At 31.2% G+C, this 27,303-nt stretch overlaps 1 protein-coding gene across 1 annotated transcript; it reads left to right on the forward strand.

Annotated features, from left to right (window-relative positions):
- Positions 1-3,204: 3,204 nt before the first annotated feature.
- Positions 3,205-5,027, forward strand: LOC122510802. Its single transcript, XM_043625705.1, has 4 exons — positions 3,205-3,421; positions 3,492-3,727; positions 3,779-4,960; positions 5,013-5,027. The coding sequence occupies exons 1-4, from the start codon at positions 3,205-3,207 to the stop codon at positions 5,025-5,027; spliced, it is 1,650 nt and encodes a 549-aa protein (XP_043481640.1).
- Positions 5,028-27,303: the final 22,276 nt, after the last annotated feature.

Raw genomic sequence — 27,303 nt, forward strand, 5'->3', positions numbered from 1 at the left:
TGTTAAATGAAAGAAAAATAGAAATTGGTGTTGAATGAAAGGAAAATAAAATTTGGATGTTGAATTATAATGGAAACTATAAATTGGAAATTCATATTAGAATTGAAAATTGATATTGGTTACAAGGAAATTGAAAATAAAGAAAATTAAAAAAATTGGAAGTAAAAACAAATGATATTGGAATTGAAAATTGATATTGGACTTGCGAAAATTGATAGTGGTTACAAGGTTGTTTACAAGGAAATTGAAAATAAAGAAAATTGGAAAAATGGAAAAATTGGAAGTAATAACAAATGATATTGGAATTGAAAATTGATATTGAAAATTGATATTGGTATTGAAAATTGATATTGGAATTGAAAATTTATATTGGAATTGAAAATTTATATTGGTTACAAGAAAATTGAAAATAAAGAGAATTGGAAAAATTGAAAGTAAAAACAAATGAGAGAAAACTGAAAAAATTCTTTTGAATAAAAAAGACGTTTATTTATTTAAAAGTAATTGTCATCATATCTGTAAATTTTTCGAAATAAAAGCATGACTAATAAAAAATAATTAGTTTAAGTGATAAAAATTATGATATAATTGATAATAAAAATGGAATGTTAAATAATGACCATATGCATGAATTTCAAAAGCTTTTAGAAAGACTGTCAGATTCGTTTTATAATATGCAAAGCACTTTAGGTTTACAAGTACTTGATATGATAATTCCAATCGAAAAAAATAAGAGGCACATTCAAATACTTTTTGGTGGTTTTTGCAAATCAGGTCACTGGATTTGCACTTATTATGATAAAACAAGACTTTATATTTTTGACAGTCTTAACAAAGGATCTTTAAATGAGGATCAACTCAACTATTTAATTAGATTATATCCATTTAAACCACCAGTGGTATTTTCAAAAGTTCATCAACAACCGTTAGGCAGTGTTGATTGTGGAGTATTTGCTATAGCATTTGCCACATCTTTATTTTTTAATGAAATGCCAAACACTGTCTATTATGATTATTGTCATATGAGAAATCATTTGAAGTTAATTTTTAAAAACAATCATTTATGTCGTTTTCCGGTTAAAAAAATTCTATTAATCCACGTTTAGTTGTTAAATATGATTGGGAATATCTTTTAAGGAATCCAGTTGAAAAACTCCTATGTGGAAAAGAAACCCTAATAAAATTATTAATCAAAATATTCCTTGTGAAAGAATTTCAAATAGTACAAAGGAAATCAATAATATTTCAAAGACACAACAATATTCTGCCATACTCAAATCAAAAAGAAAAAAAATTACAAATTTATTTCATTCAGATAAAGTAGAAGTTTTCTCTAAAGAAATTCAAACGAATCAATTAGAATTCCAACGACAACATCCGGATAAAAGAAAGTTTGAAGTTATCAATAATGAAAAAGACTCCTTGTGTAAGAGAAGCAACATACAATAAAAAAAATTCACATTCAAAAAGAATGTGAAGAGGGATTACTTAAGCATAAAAATTTGTTAAGTCAAGTTAATGATTCAAACTGACCCTAGGGATCGTAGGACCTTGCAGCTGGTGGGGTGGCTTAAAGGCCTAATCGGGGAGTACCTGTGAACCCCGTTCTTTTCCTCGTTGGTCGTTTGCGGCGGCCTGCTCCTCATAAGGGAGGGACCGCCCAATAGACCAGGTCCATGGAGTAGAGGGTAAGAATGGTGAGGAAGCAACCTTTGGGCGATCAGAAATGATCACCACTGGAAGCGGAGGGGTGTACTGCCTGCGGGGCCCCAACTAAGAAACGGTCCCCCAATCCGAGATATTTCTGCTGTGTCGATGGATGAATGGCACTAGGGTTACCAAATCTGTCGCTGACGACGGGCCGGCCGCCTGTCTGTCTCTCGGGATTGTACTGGTCGGTGAGTGATCCCGTAAAGCTCGGGGGAGCGATCCGGCTGGGGTTCCGGCGGGCGGCTGGTCTTGGCGTGATGTGAACGGAGTTGTCTTAAACGGCGGCTCCGGAACACCGGGCGACCTTCCGGTAGTATTAGCCTTACTCCTGCAAGCGGGGCTCTGCAGGAGTGGACTTTCTTTTCCCTTGCTACTCGTGGGTCTTCAAATGGAGAATCAATTCAACAATTTAAATTTGGGTGACAAAAGGGTCTCGTTGGCTGCGTCTACAACCTCCTCGGAAGTTGTGGATGTGACGGTCTCGAACCCTGAAGTCGTGGGTCAGTCTCCCCCCTCCTCTTTGGCTGCTCCTTTGGGTTCTTCGGGATCTGATGGTAATGTGGTCTTAGGTGGGGGAGGAGATTCGGAGGCTGTAGAAATGGCCCCAATCAGAAGAAAGCGCCTTACCGGTTCTGAAAAGAAACGGTTAAGGAAAGAACGGCTAGCAGCCGGTGTAAACAACTCGGTTTCCTCGGGTGTTGCTACTGGGTCGAAGAGAAAGAGTAGCCAGGATGCATCACCTCTGGAAAAAAAGAGGGTGTAAAAAGGCCAAAGTCGGTCCAACAGAGTACCAGGCGAGAGGGGTACAATGTTGGGCTAACAATGGCCCAAAGGACAAATCCTCTAACGATGGTGGTCTGTGGCGAGGGCTAACCAGATGTGGTGCTTACAGATGAGCAGTTTGGACTTCTTAGGAAGACCGTTGTGACGCTCACTTGTGAGGAGCCGGTCGAAAGGTGGCCGCGTTTTGAGACTTCCTTCTGCAGAGGAGGAGTCTTCATCGCTTCCAACCCGGAGGCTGTGGAATGGCTGACAAAATGTGTGGCCGACCATGAGCCCTGGGAGGGAGCGAGGTTGAAAATTGGTGGGGTTGAGATGCTCCAAAGAATGGTAAAGGCTACTGCGTGGTTCCCGGGAGAAACGGCGGACGCGCGGACGGTCTTGCGACATTTGGAGGCTTTCAACCCCACGTTGAAGACATCGACTTGGCGTTTGCTGAATGTTGATGGGTCTCAGGTGGCGAACAGGGGTGACAAGAGTTTTCTTCTTGTCGCTCAAGTCCCTGAAAGTCAAGCGAGGGCTATAGAGGCCCTCGAATTTAAGCCTCACTATCACTTCGGGCGGATAACCTTTAAGGTAACTGTCCCTGATCGTGACGGCACAAGCACTGTAGAGGAGGGAGAAGAGCAAACATAATTCACTGTTTGCAAGCTCTCCGCTATTCAGATTAACTTGCATCATAGCAAAGGCGCCTAATCAGTACTGACGAGGAGCATGGCTAAGTTGCACACAGGCATCTCACTAATCCAAGAACCATTGTTAGTAAGAGGTGTCATTAGGGGGCTAGGTGGGGCTGGTCTAGTTTGTTACAGGGACTGCAGAGCTGCCAAACCCAGAACGTGCATTCTTACTAAGGGTGTCAACGCAACTCCACTATTGGATCTGTGTTCAGGGGACCTAATGGTGGTGGTAACTAACCTGGAGGGTATAGGTAAGACGGTCGTAGGATCGGCATATTTTCCATATGATAATAAAAATAATCCGCCAATTGAAGTTCGTAGGTTGGTGGACTACTGTATGGAAAAGGGACCCTCCTCTGCTGCTGGGCTGCGATGCAAACTCACAACATACGGTGTGGGGGAGCTCAAAGGACAACCAGAGTGGACAGGAGCTACTGGAATATCTAATCGGAACGAATCTAGATATTCTCAACACGGGTTCGACCCCGACTTTTAGCAATGTGTTTAGGCAGGAAGTGATTGATATCACTCTCTGCTCCAAAAGCATTGAAAATAAGGTAAGAAGATGGAAAGTTTCTAATGAACCTTCTCTTTCTGATCATTCACAGATAGTCTTCGAGGTGGAGTCTGCGGTCCGATCCGAAACTAAGTGGATTCGTAATCCCAGAAGGACGGATTGGGCTAGTTATATCTCAGAACTTCGAAGGACACTTTCTGGTTTACCGGGTAAGATAAGAGATTATCAGACCCTGGATGAGGCAGCCAATGATTTTACAAAGGCTATTAAGGCAGCTTATGAAAGTAGCTGCAAACCGACAAAAGTATTCTCGGGAAAAGAGGTGTGCTGGTGGAACGAAAGATTAGAACATCTCAGGAGAGAAACCAGGAGACTCTTTAAGCGTGCCAAGAAAAGGCGCACGACTAATGGTTGGTCTGATTTTACGAAAATGAGAGACGACTATAGAAATGAAGTAAGGAAAGCAAAACAAGACAGTTGGAATGCTTTCTGCTCTAGCATGAAAAAAGGGAAAGAGACGGCCAGATTGGATAAGCTGCTCGCTAAGAACCCTGATGCAATTCTGGGCACTTTAATGTTGCCGGACGGGACTTTCTCTGAGTCGGACGATGGAACCTTGGCTTGTCTGGTCCAGGAACACTTCCCGGGCTTTTCGAGGTCTGGGGAGGGCACATCCGATCCTGAGCCGCCAACAAACCTTCCGCAGGATGATTACCGGTCGCGGAGGCAGTTGGCTAACAGGATTGTGACTGCCGAGAGGATCAGATGGGCCACGGAATCTTTCAGCCCTTACAAGTCTCCGGGTCCTGATGGCGTCTACCCTGTCCTCTTGCAAAGAGCGATAGATGAGGCTGTTGGACCATTGGTAAGGCTTGCTAGGGCGAGTCTGACTCTGGGATATGTCCCGATAGCGTGGAGGGGTACAAAAGTTGTATTCATACCTAAAGCGGGCAAGAACGGTTATACCTCACCAAAGGATTTCCGTCCTATTAGCCTTACATCCTTTATCCTAAAATTAGTTGAAAGGTTGGTGGATAGATATATTCGCAGTGAGATTTTGGAGCGGTTCCCGCTACAAAAGGATCAATATGCGTATAGAGCGGGATGCTCTACGGAAACAGCTCTGGCTAGAGCAGTAGACCTAATTGATGGGCAACTGCAGAATCAGGGCTTTGCTGTGGGTGTTTTTATGGACATAGAAGGAGCTTTTAGTCAGGCCTCTCCGGAATCCATAAAAAGAGCTATGACAGCTTTTAATATTCCTACAGGAGTGGTTGATTGGACCTGTCATATGTTAAGAAACAGGAACCTCTTATCAACTAAAGGAGACTCAGTCCTGAAAGGGACAGTCAACTCTGGATGCCTCCAAGGAGGTGTTCTTTCACCCTTGCTCTGGTCCTTGGTGGTGGATGAACTACTGACAATTCTGACCGAAGCAGGATACCATGTAATTGGTTATGCGGATGACATTTTGTTAACCTTAAGAGGGCCGGGGTGGCCACTATAGTGGCCACCATTAATTTTCACTACTATTTTCATCGAATTGACTTTTTATTTAATTTTACTTAATAAAAAACTAGTAAAATTTTTAAAAATTTTCCGGCCCTCTAAAGGTTAATCGTTCGCGGTCCCCACCTTGAAGTTATACTCGAAGTGGCCCAAAAGGCGTTAAACCAGGTAGATAAATGGTGTGAGAAGGTGGGTTTATCTTTAAATCCGGGGAAAACGGAAGCGGTTATCTTTACCATACGGTACAAGTGGAAAGCCTCGTGCTCACTTACGCTGTCCGGAAAAGAAATCAAATACACAGAGCAGGCAAAATATCTAGGAGTAATCCTGGATAGCAAACTGCTTTGGAAAAAGCATTTAGAGGAAAAATGTAAGAAACTTACAGCTGCTCTTTGGCAATGTAGAAGGGCCATTGGTGGTAGCTGGGGTCTCAAACCGGATACACTATTGTGGATCTATGAAGCAATTCTGCTCCCTAGGCTGACCTATGCTTGTGTGGTCTGGTGGAGTAGAGTTGAGCTAAAAACAGCACAAACAGAATTGGAAAGGGTAAGGGGGATGTTACTTAGAGGCATAACGGGGGCGGTGCGTACAACTCCTACTGCTGCCCTTGGTGCCCTCTTCGGGCTAGAACCCTTACACCTTACAATTAAAGCAGCGGCGGTTAAGGCTGCCCTGTGGTTGAGTGGTCCTGTGGGCCGCAGGGAGGTGGGCAGATGGCGTCTCCCAAAGAAATTGGTGAGAATCCCCCTTCTAAGTATGATTAGGGACAGAACTGTCCCTTTGTACCTCTTCGACAAAAAGTATAGGATTAATATACCTAGTAGAGAAGATTGGATAAATGGACTGACAAGTGTTCCAGCTGACTGTGAAGTCTGGTACACAGATAGATCAAAAGCGGGAATAAAGTTGGTGCAGGAATCTATCATGTAACCTCCCAAGTGAGACACTCCTTTAAGTTGGGGACCACTGTTACTGTTTTACAAGCCGAAATTGTGGCAATATTTTATGGTGCTGTTGAAGCCTTGAAAAATTGTCACAACAAAGATATTTTTATCCTTTCGGATAGCAAGGCGGCCATTTTCTCCTTGAAACGATACGTATCAACATCACGGCTGGTCGGTGATTGTCATGAAGCACTTAACAAACTAGCTGAAACGAACCGCGTTACCCTCCTGTGGATCCCTGGTCACAGTGTATTCGCGGGAAACGATAGGGCGGATGAGCTAGCCAAAGAAGGGGCTAGAAAACAACTTATTGGACCTGACCTCCCATTGGTGTTTCCAACAAATGCCTGACACTGGAAATTAAACAGTGGATAGCTGCGGAACACCAAAGGGAATGGCAGGTAACTAAGGGCTGTAGACAAGCCAAGGTACTCATGGGAAGTAGTATTAACCCTATGAGGAAAGCGGAATTCCGCAAATTAAATAGAAAAGAGGCAAATATCATAACAGGGCTATTAACTGGCCATGGTGATCTGCGCTATCATAGGCACAAAATAGGGATCCTAGACGACCCGAAGTGCCGTAGGTGTGAAGAGGAATATGAAACCCCGATACACATCTTGTGTTACTGCCCTGCACTTGTGAAGGAGCCGGAACACATTACGGGCTACTTCTTTCTGGGGGAGACCGTTATTTCTACCAGAAACCTGGCCGAAGTCCTCCTGTTGTGGAAAGGACTTCGGATATAGGGGTGGTTATGGGGAACGTAAAGGGATTACCCAAGCGTTAGTGGCGTTGACCTGCAAGGTCCTAAGTCCACAACCCTCTTCTTAATAATAATAATAATGATTCAAATGATGATAATATGAATGAATTTGTTCACTTAGAAAAAATCGTTGCTTCCATTCCCACAATAAAGAATATATATGATATTGTAAAGGAAACAAATTCTTTATTTAAAACTGTTCGAAAAAGTGTAGCGGAAAATCAAAGAAATTATCGTGCCAGACAAAAATTGAAAAAAAATATTGAAAATGTAAATCTTTCAGATGAAGTAGATCACTTGTCTATGAAAAGAAAAAATATTCGGGCAAAATATTAAAAAATAAATAGGGAAAAAATTAAATTAAAAAAAGAAAATGAAATAAACTCTTTTTTAATTTAAAAAATATAAATTCTATTCAATCTGATTTAATAAATGACATTTCTCCTGTTCCAGTAATAACAAATTCACAATTACAAGATAGTAGTAAAAAGAGAAAAAACTCTCCAATTAAAAAGATTTGAAAAAGTAGGAATGAAATTCAGAAAAACTATCAGGAGAGATAAAAAGTGAAACTTAAAAACAAAAGTTAACTCTTATTCTGTCAAGAATATCAAAAAATAAGATTATTCATGAATCAAATTCTTATGAAAATTATTTAGGAAAATTGAATTATTATTGCAGTAATTGTCAAGCTAAGCATTTTAAAGATGAAAGAGTTAGTGTCAAACAGCACAGTTTCAATGATTGTTGTGGTCATGGTGGTGTTATACTACATTTAGTGCAAAATCCAGAAGATTTAAGATTATTGCTAGAGGGACTTCATACAAAGTCAGGTCATTTTAAAAAGAATATAAGACAGTATAATAATAATTCTTTTTCTTTTGCATCTTTAAATGTTAACGTAATTAATTTTAATAACACAAGAAGAGGACCAATTTGTTACAAAATTCAAGGTCAAATTTATTACTAAATTAATATAGTGCTTTATATCCTGATAAAGGTGAAGACCCATGTTTTGGTCAATTATTTATTTATGAACTTAAAGAAGCAATTCGTTATAGATTAAAAAGTAACGAAAATTTAGACGAAGAACTTTTACAAAATATAGAAAATATTATGAGAACTTAAAATGCATACACAAAATCTTTTATGATGATGTAAGAAGTAATTAAAATAGAAACTGAATTAGCAAGACAAAATAATGAAGATGTTCCAGAGTTACAACTATTGTTCATGTTGAAAAAAGGTTTTGATAAAAAAGATATAATTATCAAAGTTACAATGAAGTTGCTGCTATTTTCAATACAAACTCAGAAGGACAAATACCAGAATCTTATGTAACAGTTTATAATAAGTCTACAAAGAAACTGATATCAGTTAGTAATTTAGATCCAAATGTTGAACCACGGATCTATCCCATATTTTATCCACTTGGAAATAAAGGTTATATTATTAATATGCTTTGTAGTAATAGTAATTTTAGAAGTAAAAATAAAATACTATTTCTAGGTCTGCCTATTGTAAATACAAAATTGCTATGAGAGATAAGAAATTTAATAAATTTTTATATGGAGGAAGATTGTTTCAAAAATGGTAGTTGACAATTATGCAAAAATAGAGAAAGATAGATTGCGATTTTGTGCAAACAATCAAGCTCAATTGAGAAGTGAAACATATCAAGGATTAATCGATTATTTATAAAATAATGAGTTAGAAAATGATGTACATGTTGGAAAAATGCTTATATTGCCTTCCACTTTTATAGGATCACCTCGTAATATGATGTAACAATATCAGGATGCCATGGCTATTGTTGGTCATCATGGTAGACCAGATTTATTTATTCCAATGACGTGTAATCCAAATTGGAAAAAGATACAGAAAAATGTATTCCCCCATCAAACTGCTCCTGATAGGCCTGATATAGTAACTAGAGCTTTTGCATTGAAGGTGAAACAACTTTTAAATGTTATGTTGACAATAAATTATTTGGAGAGGTTACGTCTCATGTTTATGTTATTGAATTTCAAAAGCGAGGATTACCACATATTTATTTGTTAGTTATATGAAAAGAAAATTCTAAAATATTAACAGTTGAAAGTGTTGATAGTTATATTTCTGCAGAAATTCCTGATGAAAATATTAATCCTTCCTAGCATAACATAATAATGCAAAATAACATTCACGGACTTTGTGGAGATTTGTGTTTAATTGATGGTAAATGTTCAAAAATTTTTCCAAAATGTTACCAAGAAGAAACTACAATTGAAGAAAACTGTTATGTTCGTTGTCGTTGAAGAAATAATAATAAAACGTATGAGCGACCAAATGGATTTGTTGTTGACAATTCTAATGTGGTTCCATATTGCCCTACACTTTCGGAAATATTTAATTGTTATATAAATGTGGATATAGTTTCAAGTATTAAATCTGTAAAATATTTATATAAATATATTTTCAAGGGTCATGATGTTTACCCATACATTTACCAAATGAACAGAATGTTATTATTCGCGAAAGGAAAGATAATAACAATGTTTCTTTTGATTTACAGAAAAATACAGAATTGCTCGATTTTTTAAACTTAATAAGCGTCAGTATTTTATACACAAATACCAGAACATTATACGTGGATAAAGAAATCTTTTGAAAGGCAAAAAAGTATTCTTAAAGAAAAAGTATTGGGAAGAATGTATTCAGTTAATCCACGTTAATTGGAATTGTTTCACCTTAGATTATTGTTACTTACAGTAAAAGGAGTAACTTCTTTCCAAAGTTTAAGAACAGTTAATGGAGTTATTCATGAATCTTTTACATCTGCCTGTTTGGCATTAGGACTTATAGAAGATGATAGTGAGTGAATTAGGACAATGGAAGAAGCTACTTTATAGATGATGCCTCATTCACTTCGACAATTATTTGTAAGAATTCTAATTCATTGTCATCCTGTACAACCGGAAAAACTTTATGAGAAATTTAAAGGTCAAATGTCAGACGACTATTCAAAAATTGACAATATTGAAGCTGAAAAAACAGCTTATAGAAATATAAAATCAATGTTATTGAATAAAGGATATTGTTTAACTGATTTTCAGGGTTTATTAGATATAGATGAAAATTTCCCTGCGCAGGTTGATGATATAAATATTTTAGAATATATAAAGATAGGAGAGCAGAATTATACTAAATTAAATGTTAAACAAAAAAATATAGTTGATTATATACTTGAAGTAATAAAAGATTCTTTTTCTAATAGTTCTAAATGCTTATATATTAATGGTTGCGGAGGATCTGGAAAAACTTTTTTATAAACTACCTTATGACATTTATTAAAAAGTAAAGGAATAAATGTTTGCAACATGGCATTTACAGGCATAGCTGCCACACTGCTTCCTAATGGGAAAACTGTACATAAAGTCTTAGGCTTACATGTTCCACTGTACAGTGATTCATCTTCAAATATTAAAGTTCAGTCAAAAGAAGGACAATTTTTAAAAAATATTGATGTTTTTATTTGGGATGAAGCACCAATAGCTCCAAAAATATGCCTTAGAAGTTATGCATGAGTTATTAAGAGATATAATGAAATCAAATGAAGTTTTTGGTGGAAAAATTGTAATCCTAGGAGGAGATTTTCGACAAATTTTACCGATAAAAGAACGAGATACTAGATCAGAAATAATAAATTTATCAATAAAAAATAGTAATTTATGGCAACATTTCACAAAATACACATTAACAGAAAATATGAGAGCTTTACCAGAGGAAAAAGAATTGGTAGATTTCCTACTTAAATTGTCAATGGCGAATTAAATAATATAGATGATAACATCGAATTACCAGAACATATTATTCAACAAGGAAATATAAATATTGCTGAAGAAATGTATAGTCATTTGATACAACAACAAAAATTTAAAGATTTGTCAATGTGTGCAATTTTAGCACCAAGAAATGTTGACGTTGATGATATTAATAAGAGGGTGGTAAATCTCTTAGACATTAAAGGTGAAAAAATATATAAAAGTATTGATTCTACTAAAAATTGTGATAATGAAAAATTTTCTGAAGTTTTATTACCAGAATATTTAAATACTCTCTCTCTCTCCACCTTCTTTACCAACCCATGAATTACATTTAAGAATTAATTCTGTTTTCATATGAAGAATCATTTGAAGTTAATTTTTAAAACCAATCTTTTAAGTCGTCCAATTGCTCCTGTTCTAGCAATAAAAAATTCACAATTACATGATAGTAGTCAAAAGAAAAAAAATCTTCGTTTAAAAAAGTAGGGATGAAATTTAAAAACATTATTATGAGAGACAAAAATTTTCAAATTCTCTATTAACTAAATATTTAAATTTGACGGGTTCCACGTCAAGTGACCCAGGTCAAAAATTTACATGGAATATTTGAAAAATTTGTAGTTTCTGTAAAACAAAACGAAAATACGTTTTCTATTTTGGGTTTTGCTGCTGTTTTTCAACACTTTCTAATAGTGTGAACAAATGTAGAGAAAAAAAATTGTTTGACCTTGAAAAATTAAATTAAAAAATAAAATTTCATTTTTTTATCAAATGGGCAGTTTTTATTTTTTTAAAAAAAATTTTATCATAAAGGTGAGGTTTTTTCCTAAAAAAAATGTATAGGTCAAAACGTGGGACAAGAACTTTTAACTGGTCAAATTAAGCATTTACTTCTGCCGTGCACCGTCCCACAGTGGAATTTTTTTTACAATTTACTATTAAAAAATGTCTATAGCTTACAATTTTTAACCGATTTGAGTGTTCTTTGTCTTAAATTAAAGGGGAATAAATTCTTAAGACATCCTTTGAGGCCGATTTTGGAGATTTTAATTATTTATAATTTTTTTTAAATCAAAGTTAACAAATTAATACACTTTTTTAAAAAAAGGAGGTTTATTTTCTTATTCCGTTGATGCACATGATCTAAATCAATTTAAATTCATCCAATATGACCACCAGATAATTAATAAAGCATAAAATAATTTATTTCAATTGTCATAAACAATATATAGCCCAACAACGAGCAGGGGCGGTGGATTGCAGAAGTAAATGTTTATTTTGACCAGTTAAAAGTTCTTGTCCCACGTTTTGACCTATACATTTTTTTTAGGAAAAAACCTCACCTTTATGATAAAAATTTTTTTTTAAAAATAAAAACTGTCCATTTGATGAAAAAATGAAATTTTATTTTTTAATTTAATTTTTCAAGGTCAAACATTTTTTTCTTTACATTTGTTTACACCATTAGAAAGTGTTGAAAAACAGCAGAAAACCCCAAAATAGAAAACGTATTTTCGTTTTGTTTTAAAGAAACTACAAATTTTTCAAATATTCAATGTTAGACCAAAAATTTGAACTTTGACCCCCTCCAGTTTTTATATTTGTTTAAATAAATTAATAATATTTGGTATTTTTAATTGTATCTAATAGGACTACTGTTTCTGCAAAATTTTTACCCGATCCCAAACATTTAAAATTTTGACCTGGGTCACTTAACGTGGAACCCGTCATTTATTTATTTCAAAAAAGGATTACTTTAATTAAATTTAATACTTCATTTTAATTATTTGATTTTAACAGGATATTTTCGAAAAGAAAATATTCGAAACTAAAAAATAAAATATGTTTGATTTATAAAATAATTTTTCAAATTATTACCAAAATATATTAAATTTAATCAATTTTTTGTTATTATAAAGTTTGTTATGACTAATTAATTGTTATATTATTCAATGTGAGTATTTATGATTAATAATAAGAAATAGATTTGTTAATTTTTATTGTATTAAATTATAAAATTATTCTTTTTTTGAAGTAATATTATTCTTAATTAATTCGTTTAACGGTTCGTTTCGTCCAAATGAATCACTTGTGATTTGTCCAACTTTTTTATATGTCCCAAAAAATTTAAATTTTTTTCATAGGCTTATTTGTATCAAATTTTTTATAGAATTGATATTTTTACAAGACTTTATCTACATAAATTCCTTTAAAAAATGCAAGTATAATGTATACAAATTTTAAAGTTACTTTTACAATTGAAAAATAATATTTGTATATAAAATATATACTAGGTATAATTACAGTAGTGTTACAGTAATGTCACAGTAATAATACGAAAAAGATTACCAAATTCCATTCAAGAAGAATTGTTTTTATCTTTCTTTAAGATAATACTTTCGCATTACTGCAATATTACAGTAATATTACCATGTAATGTAACTATTCAATAACTTAAAATATCACATTAGTGTAAACATAGTTTAGTTTAGGTTATTTACGGTATGATACACCTTTTTTCAATTTGATGTTACATTGGTATATTAATAACATTACATGGAACATTGCGGTCACATTACTGTAATGTCATGTGTTACTTAGGTGATATTTAAAAATACCCTGCATATTTTCTAAGGATGTTCCCCATTTCTATACAATTAGGGTATCCCTAGGATATTTGTAGGACGTCCATAAATAACATTATTACAGCTAATTGATATCTTAATTTCCAAAGACTAATGAATAATCTCAAGATGTCTATAGGAGATATCTTAGATATCCTACGATATCAGTAGGATATTAAAATTCTTTGCTCTCTTGGATATTTGAAATATTTTATTTAAACATTTTTAAGATATTGAAGCATATGAAAATTACTTAAGGACATGTTATTCAGTCGTCTTATATTACAGATCTGATTTTTTTTTCGAAAATTACACAAAAAATGGTAGAAAATAATAAAAAAAAGTATAATCTTTGAATTTATGAAAAAAAAATGAGTAAAAACAATAAAAAACAACGTTTTTAAATAAAATATACGTTGTTTTTAATCCACGGAGTTACCGACAGCGTGTACACAAGTCACTGCACTGATTCGAGCGCCGCCAATTGGGTCCGTGCGGCTGCTTCTAAAAGTTCGTTCTCAGCTGTATTTTAACCGACGGATCGTAGAAAGCCACGTAGCGCATCTGCATTACATTGGTTATATCCTCTTCTATAATCCGTCGCTTTTGTTCAAAAGCAAATGGAATCTTGTAGTTTTTTTCTAATTTTTCAATTATCTAAGCAAATTCATAAAAAATGCAGAGATTTTATGAATACAACATTTTAACCGTTGTTCAAATAAATTATTGTTGATATTTATTAATTTCTGACCAAAAGCAGATAGAAACTTGCAGATTTTTTTCTAATTTTCCTATTCCGTGTTATTCCATGCTTAGGTTATCAAGTAGTAATTTTTTTTCAAACATTGAATTTTATGTTATGAAAAAAATTGTCAATTACAGTATTTATACAAATAAAAGATTACTAACATTTTCAATATATTTTTACTGTCTGCAATTACATAAAAAAATCTTTATATTTCATCATTTTTTTCAAAAATCTCAAAATTTTATTAAATTTTATAAAATAAAAATTACTTTTCTAACCATTGGACCATTTTTTAAAATTTTTAACATTTTTAAAAACTTGAAAATCATAATTTTTTAAACAAATTATTTTCACGATAAAATTAAAATTAAAAAAAAATTTGAAAATAAAATATCTGTTTTTAAAAAATTATAAAAATTAGAATTATACAAAATTAAAAAAAACAAAATTTTTTTCTGTTTAGTTTTTCTCAAAAATACAAATTTTTAACAATTTTTATAAAAATACAAATTTTATAAAATAAGAATTTTTTAGAACTAACAATATTTTTTAAAAAATTATTTAAATTATTTTAATAAAAATATATAATAAAATTGAGAAAACTGGAGGTTCAGAGTTTAAATTTAGAGAGAAAAAGAGTACAAATGAGGAAAAAGTTATTAATCTTGAGAGATCCCTTCCTTATTATGCACAGAAAGAATAAGTAAATAGTGACCTAACCTCAAAATTAAATACATTAAATTGCATGTCAAAAAAGGACTATTATATTCAGGTTTAAATTAATAATAAATTACATTCTTTGATTTGTAACTCATCTGCTCAATTGCGCGAAACAAATAAGTAAGAAGATTTTAAAAATTTTCCACTAAGCCTTTCTAATTATTAAATAAATGTATGAAAAAAACCTGTAATAAAATAAATAAATCAATTGTAATTTGTAATTATTTAAAAAATGCGTAAAAATAATGCTGATTTTACAACACGATTTAATACTTTTAATATAAAAAATATTATTTTTACATTGCATATAAAGTAAAATTATATAATTTTATAGAGAAAATTCTTATTTGTAAGCGAAATATTTGGTTTTATGAATTACTGAATGTAATAAAAATTAAAAACCTAAATTCTACTTATATTTGAAACTATTTTTTTTACAGCTACGCAAAATTGTTCTAATAAAAATTGAATTATTTAAATTTCGTTCATTTGAACGAATTCTTGCATCTAATTTTTTTGAACAAACTGTAAAATTAATTAACAAAACATAATAGTAAAATAAACACTTTCAATAACCAAACCTCAAATTATTGTCGATGTGGTGATGAAAGAAAGTAAAATATAATATATACTTTTCTGAACCTCTCAATTAGAATCTTCAGTTTTCTTAATTTATTTTCTCAGATATACCAATTTTTAAAAATCTTGAAAAATAAAGAATTTCTTTAAAGAATTTTGCATAAATTGTTAGAAATTAAAAAATATTTTTTCAAACATATTAAAAATAAACATTATTTGATACAAGTAATGAAATTATCAGTTCAAATATTATAATTTATTTGTCTAGATGACTAAACAGCAATTTTTATTAATTTTTAAATATAAAAAACAAAATTTATTTAAAATTTATATTTGATTATTTTTAAATTTTATCCAGATTTGAACGGGACTTTTGAAAGTTGCTATTGTAAATTAAATATCTTTTATTTTGTATATTGTGAAAAGAATTAAGTTCATCAAAGTTATATGTTTTTTGTAAACAAAACAAATATTGCTTCCTCATATAGAAAATTTTATTTCAATGAAAATTTTTAATTGTGATGTTTTGATTGATTTAAATGTTTTTTGTTCTTAGAAAAACAAAAATTACGTTTTTAAAAAATATCCCAATATGTGTGCTAGTGCGTATATATATAATAATAATAATAATAATATTTATAGCGTTCTTTAGGTTATATAATTTTTAAATTGCAGCACTCTTATTTGAAATTACTTAAATTTGTCAAATATTTTTATAAATTAAATTTACTATATTTGATAGAATATTTATTTAAATAACTCTCTATTTGCCCAAATTTTTATTTACAAGAACTGTTATTTTATACAATTCCTAAAGTACGGAATTATAATTTGTCTGAATTTGCAAATGGTCTAACTATCAATTGGTAAAAATATATTAGCGTGGATTTTAAAATTGACCAATTAAAAAATATTAAGAAAATTTTTATTGGTCAATTTGAAAATTCTCACTGAAATATTTATGACTATTATCTATTTGGCTATTTAGAATTTCGATCAAATAATTATTCGGTGTTTTAAGAATTCTATCAAAAAATAATTTATGCGGATAAAAATTCAAATAAATGAAAAGTTCTTTCAATAGATACTAAACCAAATATTAATTTGATTATATAAAACTTGTGTTAATTTTGTTATATTAAATTGTAACAGTAGTGCTACAATATAATTATAAGATTTATAACTTAAAAAATTATTATAATTACACAGAAAAAGATACTTGGGCTATATTTAACACGAAATTCTAGTTAAAACAACCAGAATTCTGGTTAACCTAACTAGAAAAAATCTAGTTAGAGTATATTTAACACGAAATTCTAGTTAAAAATAGATTTTCTGTTAAATTCAACCATAACTTTTTTTTTAGTGTGCCCGCTTCCCTGATCCTGGGAAAGAATCAGTTACTTTGCGCCCATCTTCAGGGCCCAAAATAACATACTTTTCGTGCAAGAAGCACAAAAATAACTTTATTTTTGTTATATCTATATGAGAAACCAATGTATTTGTGACATGAATACAAACATTTAACGTACTTAAAATCAGCACGAAATTACTATCACTTGGTAGTAGTTATTTTTAATATTGTTACAATGAATTTCTTATTTCTTTAAACAAATAATTTTTATTTATTAACTAAGTTTAAGGTGCCCAGCATTTTATTACTTTAATTGCCTTAATATTTTGTATCACTATCAGTTTTTAAATGTAATTTTATCTTCTCATTATATTATGGATATTTTTTTATTAATTAAATACTTACGTACACCGATCTAGATCCAGTGTACATTATTTATTTTTACACATTTATAGGGAAAAACTTTGATAAATTTAAGCTTCTTTCAAATATACAAACAAAAAACCATTAGGATTATTTTTATGCAACTTTTTCTGGTCCTTGCTAACCTAAAATGTAATGCGCGCGGAGGTAGAAAGTAATAAAATAAATAAATATAAAAATTTTTTTAAATAAATTTGAAATAAGGAAGAATTGAAAATGTTATAATCGTTTTCAATTTGTATTATAACTAGCATATCATTGCATTACGAAAGTATGGAAAAAATTTCTTATATTGAATTTCATTATGGAGTAATATACAAAAGTAAATCAAACGTTTCATTCCCAATAACATCGGACAGTATAGAATATATCTAAAAAAAATTTAAGTCGGTTGTACCAAATTGCAGTACTAGTACTGTACAAAACTATGTAGTTCTCATGTAGGAAAATTTTTTTAGTGAATGTAAAAATAATCTATTGTGTTCTAATAAAGAATGACATTTCCCTCGATGCATTTAATGGTCAAACCTCTCGCTACAGTATAATGTCAAATAATTCACTGTAACATGACGTCTTAATCTAAAAAATAAAATGATTAAAAACATTAACAACAAAGACCACCCACAACCACCCTCTTTGTTGTAATATTTTTAAATATATTCTGGAAACCGATAAAGTATACAAAGATGCTTGTAATCTTCAAGTCCCTCGCTGCTGTAAATCGTGTAAATGACATTTATATTATATTTATATTATTAAATATTAATATACATCATTAACAACAAATACCACCCACATCCACCCACTTTGTTGTAATTTTCTTAAACAAATATCAGAAACTGACAAAATATCACTATATTATACAACATCAAATAATTGTTGTATGGCAGCATATTCTAAAATGAAAATTATTAACATTAGTCAATTTAAGAAATCTACCACACGGCTGTATAACGTCAAATAATGACGTTATAATTTCAAATTAATTTTTCCAGAAAAGGTTCTGGAAAATGACAAAATATCCCACGCTGCTTGTAATTGTCAAGTCCCTCGCTGCAAAGTGTTACGTAACTATAATTTATATTATCAAACATTGACATACATAAATTAACAACAAATACCACCCACATCCACCCACTTTGTTGTAATTTTCTGAAACAAGTTTCAGAAACTGACAAAATATCTCACAATATTTTGAATAGTAACGTCTCTTGCGGCTGTATGTCAAATAAATGTTATATGACGTCATATTCTGAAATGGAAATTATTAATAACATTAGTCTATTCAGAAAATCTCCCACGCTGCTTTTAATTGTAAAATCCCTCGCTGCTGTACAACGCCATATAATGACGTCATACTTTAAAATGAATTTTTTCAGAAAAAGTTCTGGAAGATGAAAAAATCTCCCACGCTGCTTTTAATTGTAAAATCCCTCGCTGCTGTACAACGCCATATAATGACGTCATACTTTAAAATGAATTTTTCCAGAAAAAGTTCTGGAAGATGAAAAAATCTCCCACGCTGCTTTTAATTGTAAAGTCCCTCGCTGCTATACAACGTCATATAATGACGTCATACTTTAAAAGAAAAAGTACTGTTTAATTTTAGAAAAAGTTCTGGAAACAGATAAAATATCCCACGCTGTTTTTAATGGATATGTCCCTCGCTGCTGCACAACGTCACAAAATGCGATGTCATACTTTAAATTCATTATTTTTGATAATGTTCTGGAAACTGACTGAAAATGATCGATACTTTTAATCGATGTCCCTCGCTGCTGTACAATATCACATGTTTTTTATAGGACGTTTTATACTCTTAAAATAAAATTAAAAAGATTAATTTATTAATTGGCAAATGTAATTATAAAAAAAATCTAAAGTAGAAGTTTTGTCAATTGAGGAAATCTCCCCCGCTGCTTTCCATTGTAAGGTCTTTCGCTGCTTTACAACTTTAAAAAATTTGACATCGTACTTTAAAAATATTATTTGTAAAAAAAAGTTGTGGAAACAGCTGACATTTTCTTATCCTGTAGTACGTAAAAACAATAATTCAGTCTTCAATTATTTCAATTACATCTTGAAAATTTTCTGGAAAGGGTGTTATTTCTTTATACTGTATCATATTGAAGAAATGCTCACGCATTTGAACTCTATTTGTAGAATAGTCTTTAGTACTGGGATCTTCTTTTAAACACAAAGTCATAGCAAATGCTCCTGCGTAAACACCACAAATTTTATCATCTGGCTGCTGAGTGACTTGCAATGGTATAACTTTGCTAGTATCGAGGTTAGGGTAACGTCGACTAATGAATATTTTTTCTTCTGGCTTGAGTTCTTTATACGTTGTCATAGATGAACTATCATATATGTATAAAACATCATTAAAGAAATAGTAGCATCGCCAATGTTTGTAAGAATAACCCCCAACTATTTGTATATCCACATTGTTCGTACATGGTTTTATGAACTTTGGATTGGCAAGATGGTGCACACTCAAGAATTCCAATTCTGGGTAGTACATTTGTAGTACTTTTAGGAACGAATCTATGCACGCGTCATCCAACATTTTATTAACATCAAGTACAAGTTCTTTTACCTCTTTCAAAGAAGCTGCACTACTTATTATTTCTTGAAAAATAACCAACTCTTCTTCTGTTGGTGCCAACATATTATCCACATTGGAGACATCTGGAAGTACCCAATCAACAGAAACTTTCTTCTTTTTAACATTTTTTTGTAGACTGTCTTTATAATCTTGCTTTCTTTTCGATGATGGTTGAAATTTACTTTCTACATTACTTTCTTTTAAAGAATTCTCATTCTTTTCATCTTCTTTTTGAGCTTCAATGCATTTTTGCAGAACAGTACTCAATTTCTTCTTCTTTTTTTCTTCTTGTGCAGCAACATAATGTTCTCTTGCCTTCAGAATATGTTCTGCTTCGCGAATTTTACCACTTCTCAGAAATCTACCGTCAACTATTTCCGGTACCATGCAATGTATATAGAAGTCTGATAATTTCTTTTCAATTTTGTCCCAAAATTTGTCATCACGTAGAATTACTGTTATCTCCATATCTATCAAAGTCCACATTACAAAAATGCAGTATTTGCGTCTCGTGCAATGAAGTTGTCCTTGAATTTGGTAGTAATATGCATGTGAGGTTTTTATAAATTTCATATCCTTTCTATACATTTTTTTGATAGTAGAAATCTTTTCCTTAGCTTCGAGTATTTTCATATTACATATTCCTTGCAGAATATGGGCATTTAATTTCAACAATACCACCTGGAACAATTTCATAGGAAAATTCTTTACATTGTTTGTTCATAATTGCATTTAATGGAATATCTAAATCATATAATTCCTCTGCAATTAAACCATCTGGAGTACTTCCTAAAAATTTTATCTTCGGATCAATAAAAAGTCCACAAATTTCAATTTTAATTCCCAGTTTAGCACATAACTCAATTCTAGCATCTTCTTCATGGTCAGTTCCATATTGCATCGCATCCGTTACAAATTTATTGTATAATATCTTTTGTATTAAACCCGCAGTCAATGTACTACTTTTTCTACTACAGACTTCCTTAAAGTTCGAAGCTGTAAGCATTTTACGGCGTAATCTCTTCCACTCTTTATTTTTCCATTGATTTTTTGTTCGCTCGGCAATGTCATCCCTTTCCTCTTGGTTACTTTCTAATTCACACATTAGTGCATCTAGTTCTTTAGAATATAACTCTTCTGATAAATCAGGCCTCTTTGCATTTGCTCCGTAGTCTTGGTCCTTGTTCTTCTTGAAGTACCTTTTTGTTCTCCTCTTTTCTTGAACATATTTCTTATTATTTTCAACTTTTAGTTTTCGGCGTTCTTCCATTTCTTCTGCAACTTGGGGCACTTGCTTGCCAATCCCTTCGTGCACAGTTGTTAAGACCTTCTTTGTTGCGAATTGCATTGCAGCTGCATGACAACGCACTGTGTAACTCTCCTTCATATTATAGCAAATTCTTTTACCAGAAATAGTTTTGCAGATATTATTATTTGCAGATTCTACTACATTTGTTGTAACTCTATACAACAAACTTTCTGCGTAACGTCCTAGTAAGCGTAATTCTTCTAAAATTTGTTTATATACATGTGTAGTTCTCAATAAAGGGATCACATTTTCTTCCCCTAATAAATTTTGTCCTCTACATGGCCAATTTAGTTTTGCACAATTTTTGTGTTCGCCAAAACAGTGACTTGCGACATTCTGTATATCCTGATAAAGTAATTCAATTTTTTGGTTGATTGTTACATTTTCTTCTTCTCGACGTATATCCATTGCTGCAATAATTTCGATTCGCAACTTTAATTTTTTTGAACCCATGAGTCTTCGAGCCATTGCATTGCCAGGATTTTTATCTTCGTCTTGGGATCTTTCTGATGTAACAGTATCAATAAATTTACCAAAATTTCGAAATTTATGATTGTTACATTCCAGTTTTTTTACGACGACATTGTGCTTCTCGTAAGGATCGTGACTTGCAAGCAATGCATCTGTGCTACTGTCTCCATCACCAATTCTGTATTTATAAATTAATCCATTTTTTTCTTCGCTTGTCATAAATCCTTCCAAAACCATTTCACACTCCATTCTCGAAGAACTTTTACTCTCATCGTAATTGGAAAAACATTCATGAGGTTTTGGTTCTCTTTCTTCTTTCATTGCTCGTTGGCACGTTGCACAAGGAACATTTCTGACAAGACAGTCTATAATTTTATTAGTTTCATAACCAATTATTAACACGCATCCACCTAAGGAATCATATGCAGATGTGCGATAACTTCTTTTAGACCATGCACAATCAACTATGGTAGTTATGTACGGTACATTGTTAATAACATGTCCTTTTGCTATTGCTATTTCCGCTTCCTTTTTAGCAGAAGCCTTCATCACATTTCTGTTGGTTTCTATGACTTGTAATCCGATTTTCATTCGAGATTTAATGTACATTGCTGGGCTCATATAATGCATATTTAGAGCTGCAAATGCTTCTTCTATTGTCGAATAACCAATTCCAGCAGTAATAGTGCCAAGGGCTGAAGCTAAATTTATATCTAAATGATCTTCTTCTTTTGGCTCTGACCAAATTGGTACTATTGATCCACACCCGGTACATTGCAAATCATATTTTGTTTTTAATCCCTTTCTGTAGCGGTTAACAATTTTCCAAGATTTCTTTATACACCCTTTTTTGTGGTTATCTTCTTCTACAGCTTTCTTTAAAGTTTCATTAATAACATGGCTCATCATTGTTATTTCCCTTTCATGGGTTTTAAATTCGTCTAAAATCTTGATGTTCCTGAATTTCTTATTTTTAATACATGTTGCTTCGTTCGATTTTTTCATTTCTACCACACTTTCTTCAACGTCTCTCGTATCTTCTAATGTTTCATAAGAATTAAATTCCTTATCAAGTAAAATGGGTTCATTTGCTTCTTCCATTATGAACTCTTCTACTTCATCACCTTCCCTTATGTTTTCCATTACTGTTTCTTCATCAGTTAATACTTCTTCAATTATTATTTCTTCTATATCATTTGGAAATTGGGGTTGTTGCAGATCTTCCTCTACAATTGCTTCACAAACATTACACTCGTATTCCTCCTGGTCATTTTTATTTTCCGCTGAAACATTCTCTGCGACTAACAACTCTTTTGTAGGATTCAATTGCTCATCTACTATCTCCTTCTTGCTGTCTTCTTTTTCTGATATTTCCGTTGCATGAGCTTGCATAAGCATTACATCTTCTTCCTCTTTTTCTTCTTCTTCTTGCTCCAAAATTAAAATTTCTTCATATACGTCTACAATTTCTAGCAGTTCATCATTTCCTGACTTGATCACTTCGTAGTCCTCTTCTAAATCTGCCTGAAGTATAATTTCATTACAATCACTTACCTGGTTATTCACATCATTAATACAGCTGCTATTCCTGTATGATAAAAGTTGATCGTGTTGTCCTTCTTCTACATTAAATCCATTCAGCACCAAGTTAGTAGTTACAGCCTCCTTATTATCCAAAGTATTCTCCAATCTTCTCTGCTTTTCACGTTGACGTCTACAAAAAGGATATATAAAATACAATTAGGAATCACAATTATTCAAATGAAAAAAAAGTAAAAAGAAACAAAGGGAAAAATATTTCAAAAATATTGTTCAATTCTGTAAATTTGAATGAGATAAAAATACATGATTTAGAAGAAAAAAGTCTGTCATTGATAGTCAGTTAAAAACATGATTTTTAACTGACTCAAATTAGGAGAGAAGATTTTTAGATTTTTTCAAACGCGTATAAGTTGAAGAAATTAAACAAAAAATTTTTTTTGGTAAAACAATAATGAATCATTGTTTTACTAAAAAAGTTACACTACTTTCCTCAGTTTCAGAATTTTAAAAGTAAAAGAAAAGTTGATGAGATGAAATAAGATTTCGGAAAATTCATTATTTTTGGATTCTTCCAACGAGCCTAAGTTGTGGAATTTTAAACAATTATTTTCTTTGGTAAAACAATAATGAGTCTTTCTTCTTATGCAGAAGTTACTCTACTTTTCTCAGTTTCAGAATTTTAAAAGTAAAAGAAAAGTTGGTGAGATGAAATAAGATTTCGGAAAATTCATTATTTTTGGATTTTTTCAACGAGCCTAAGTTGTTGAATTTTAAACAATTATTTTCTTTGGTAAAACAATAATGAGTCTTTCTTCTTATGCAGAAGTTACTCAACTTTTCTCAGTTTCAGAATTTTAAAGGTAAAAGAAAAGTTGGTGAGATGAATTAAGATTTCGGAAAATTCATTATTTTTGGATTTTTTCAACGAGCCTAAGTTGTTGAATTTTAAACAATTATTTTCTTTGGTAAAACAATAATGAGTCTTTCTTCTTATGCAGAAGTTACTCAACTTTTCTCAGTTTCAGAATTTTAAAGGTAAAAGAAAAGTTGGTGAGATGAATTAAGATTTCGGAAAATTCATTATTTTTGGATTTTTTCAACGAGCCTAAGTTGTTGAATTTTAAACAATTATTTTCTTTGGTAAAACAATAATGAGTCTTTCTTCTTATGCAGAAGTTACTCAACTTTTCTCAGTTTCAGAATTTTAAAGGTAAAAGAAAAGTTGGTGAGATGAATTAAGATTTCGGAAAATTCATTATTTTTGGATTTTTTCAACGAGCCTAAGTTGTTGAATTTTAAACAATTATTTTCTTTGGTAAAACAATAATGAGTCTTTCTTCTTATGCAGAAGTTACTCAACTTTTCTCAGTTTCAGAATTTTAAAGGTAAAAGAAAAGTTGGTGAGATGAATTAAGATTTCGGAAAATTCAATATTTTTGGATATTTTCAACGAGCCTAAGTTGTTGAATTTTAAACAATTATTTTCTTTGGTAAAACAATAATGAGTCTTTCTTCTTATGCAGAAGTTACTCTACTTTTCTCAGTTTCAAAATTTTAAAAGTAAAAGAAAAGTTGGTGAGATGAAATAAGATTTCGGAAAATTCAATATTTTTGGATTTTTTCAACGAGCCTAAGTTGTAGAATTTTAAACAATTATTTTCTTTAGTAAAACAATAATGAATCTTTCTTCTTATAAAGAAGTTACTCTACTTTTCTCAGTTTCAGAATTTTGAAAGTAAAAGAAAAGTTGGTGAGATGAAATAAGATTTCGGAAAATTCATTATTTTTGGATTCTTCCAACGAGCCTAAGTTGTTGAATTTTAAACAATTATTTTCTTTGGTAAAACAATAATGAGTCTTTCTTCTTATGAAGAAGTTACTCTACTTTTTTCAGTTTCAGAATCTTGAAAGTAAAAGAAAAGTTGGTGAGATGAAATAAGATTTCGGAACATTCATTATTTTTGGATTCTTCCAACGAGCCTAAGTTGTGGAATTTTAAACAATTATTTTCTTTGGTAAAACAATAATGAGTCTTTCTTCTTATGCAGAAGTTACTCAACTTTTCTCAGTTTCAGAATTTTAAAGGTAAAAGAAAAGTTGGTGAGATGAATTAAGATTTCGGAAAATTCATTATTTTTGGATTTTTTCAACGAGCCTAAGTTGTTGAATTTTAAACAATTATTTTCTTTGGTAAAACAATAATGAGTCTTTCTTCTTATGCAGAAGTTACTCAACTTTTCTCAGTTTCAGAATTTTAAAGGTAAAAGAAAAGTTGGTGAGATGAATTAAGATTTCGGAAAATTCAATATTTTTGGATTTTTTCAACGAGCCTAAGTTGTTGAATTTTAAACAATTATTTTCTTTGGTAAAACAATAATGAGTCTTTCTTCTTATGCAGAAGTTACTCTACTTTTCTTAGTTTCAAAATTTTAAAAGTAAAAGAAAAGTTGGTGAGATGAAATAAGATTTCGGAAAATTCAATATTTTTGGATTTTTTCAACGAGCCTAAGTTGTAGAATTTTAAACAATTATTTTCTTTAGTAAAACAATAATGAATCTTTCTTCTACTAAAAAAGTTACACTACTTTCCTCAGTTTCAGAATTTTGAAAAGAAAAAGAAAAGTTAGTGAGATGAAATAGGATTTCGGAAAATTCAATAATTTAGAATTCTTTCAACGAGCCTAAGTTGTTGAATTTTAAACAATTATTTTCTTTGGTAAAACAATAATGAGTCTTTCTTCTTATGAAGAAGTTACTCAACTTTTCTCAGTTTCAGAATTTTAAAAGTAAAAGAAAAGTTGGTGAGATGAAATAAGATTTCGAAAAATACAATAATTTAAAATTTTTTCAAGGAGCCTAAGTTGTTGAATTTTAAACAATTATTTTCTTTGGTAAAACAATAATGAGTCTTTCTTCTTATGAAGAAGTTACTCTACTTTTCTCAGTTTCAGAATTTTGAAAAGAAAAAGAAAGGTTAGTGAAATGAAATAGGATTTCAGAAATTTTAATTTTTTTGGATTTCTTCAAGGAGCAAAAATTGGCGAATTTAAACAGAATTTTTTTTTGGTAAAACAATAATGAGTCTCTCTTCTTATGAAGAAGTTACTCTTCTTTTCTCAGTTTCAGAATTTTAAAAGTAAAAGAAAAGTTGGTGAGATGAAATAAGATTTCGGAAAATTCATTATTTTAGAATTTTTTCAACGAGCCTAAGTTGTGGAATTTTAAACAATTATTTTCTTTGGTAAAACAATAATGAGTCTTTCTTCTTATAAAGAAGTTACTCTACTTTTCTCAGTTTCAGAATTTTGAAAGTAAAAGAAAAGTTGGTGAGATGAAATAAGATTTCGGAAAATTCATTATTTTTGGATTCTTCCAACGAGCCTAAGTTGTTGAATTTTAAACAATTATTTTCTTTGGTAAAACAATAATGAGTCTTTCTTCTTATGCAGAAGTTACTCAACTTTTCTCAGTTTCAGAATTTTAAAGGTAAAAGAAAAGTTGGTGAGATGAATTAAGATTTCGGAAAATTCATTATTTTTGGATTTTTTCAACGAGCCTAAGTTGTTGAATTTTAAACAATTATTTTCTTTGGTAAAACAATAATGAGTCTTTCTTCTTATGCAGAAGTTACTCAACTTTTCTCAGTTTCAGAATTTTAAAGGTAAAAGAAAAGTTGGTGAGATGAATTAAGATTTCGGAACATTCATTATTTTTGGATTTTTTCAACGAGCCTAAGTTGTTGAGTTTTAAACAATTATTTTCTTTGGTAAAACAATAATGAGTCTTTCTTCTTATGCAGAAGTTACTCAACTTTTCTCAGTTTCAGAATTTTAAAGGTAAAAGAAAAGTTGGTGAGATGAATTAAGATTTCGGAAAATTCAATATTTTTGGATTTTTTCAACGAGCCTAAGTTGTTAAATTTTAAACAATTATTTTCTTTGGTAAAACAATAATGAGTCTTTCTTCTTATGCAGAAGTTACTCTACTTTTCTCAGTTTCAAAATTTTAAAAGTAAAAGAAAAGTTGGTGAGATGAAATAAGATTTCGGAAAATTCAATATTTTTGGATTTTTTCAACGAGCCTAAGTTGTAGAATTTTAAACAATTATTTTCTTTAGTAAAACAATAATGAATCTTTCTTCTACTAAAAAAGTTACACTACTTTCCTCAGTTTCAGAATTTTGAAAAGAAAAAGAAAAGTTAGTGAGATG

Source organism: Leptopilina heterotoma, unplaced genomic scaffold (assembly GCF_015476425.1).
Source record: "Leptopilina heterotoma isolate Lh14 unplaced genomic scaffold, ASM1547642v1 Lhet_74, whole genome shotgun sequence".
Taxonomy (NCBI): domain Eukaryota; kingdom Metazoa; phylum Arthropoda; class Insecta; order Hymenoptera; family Figitidae; genus Leptopilina; species Leptopilina heterotoma.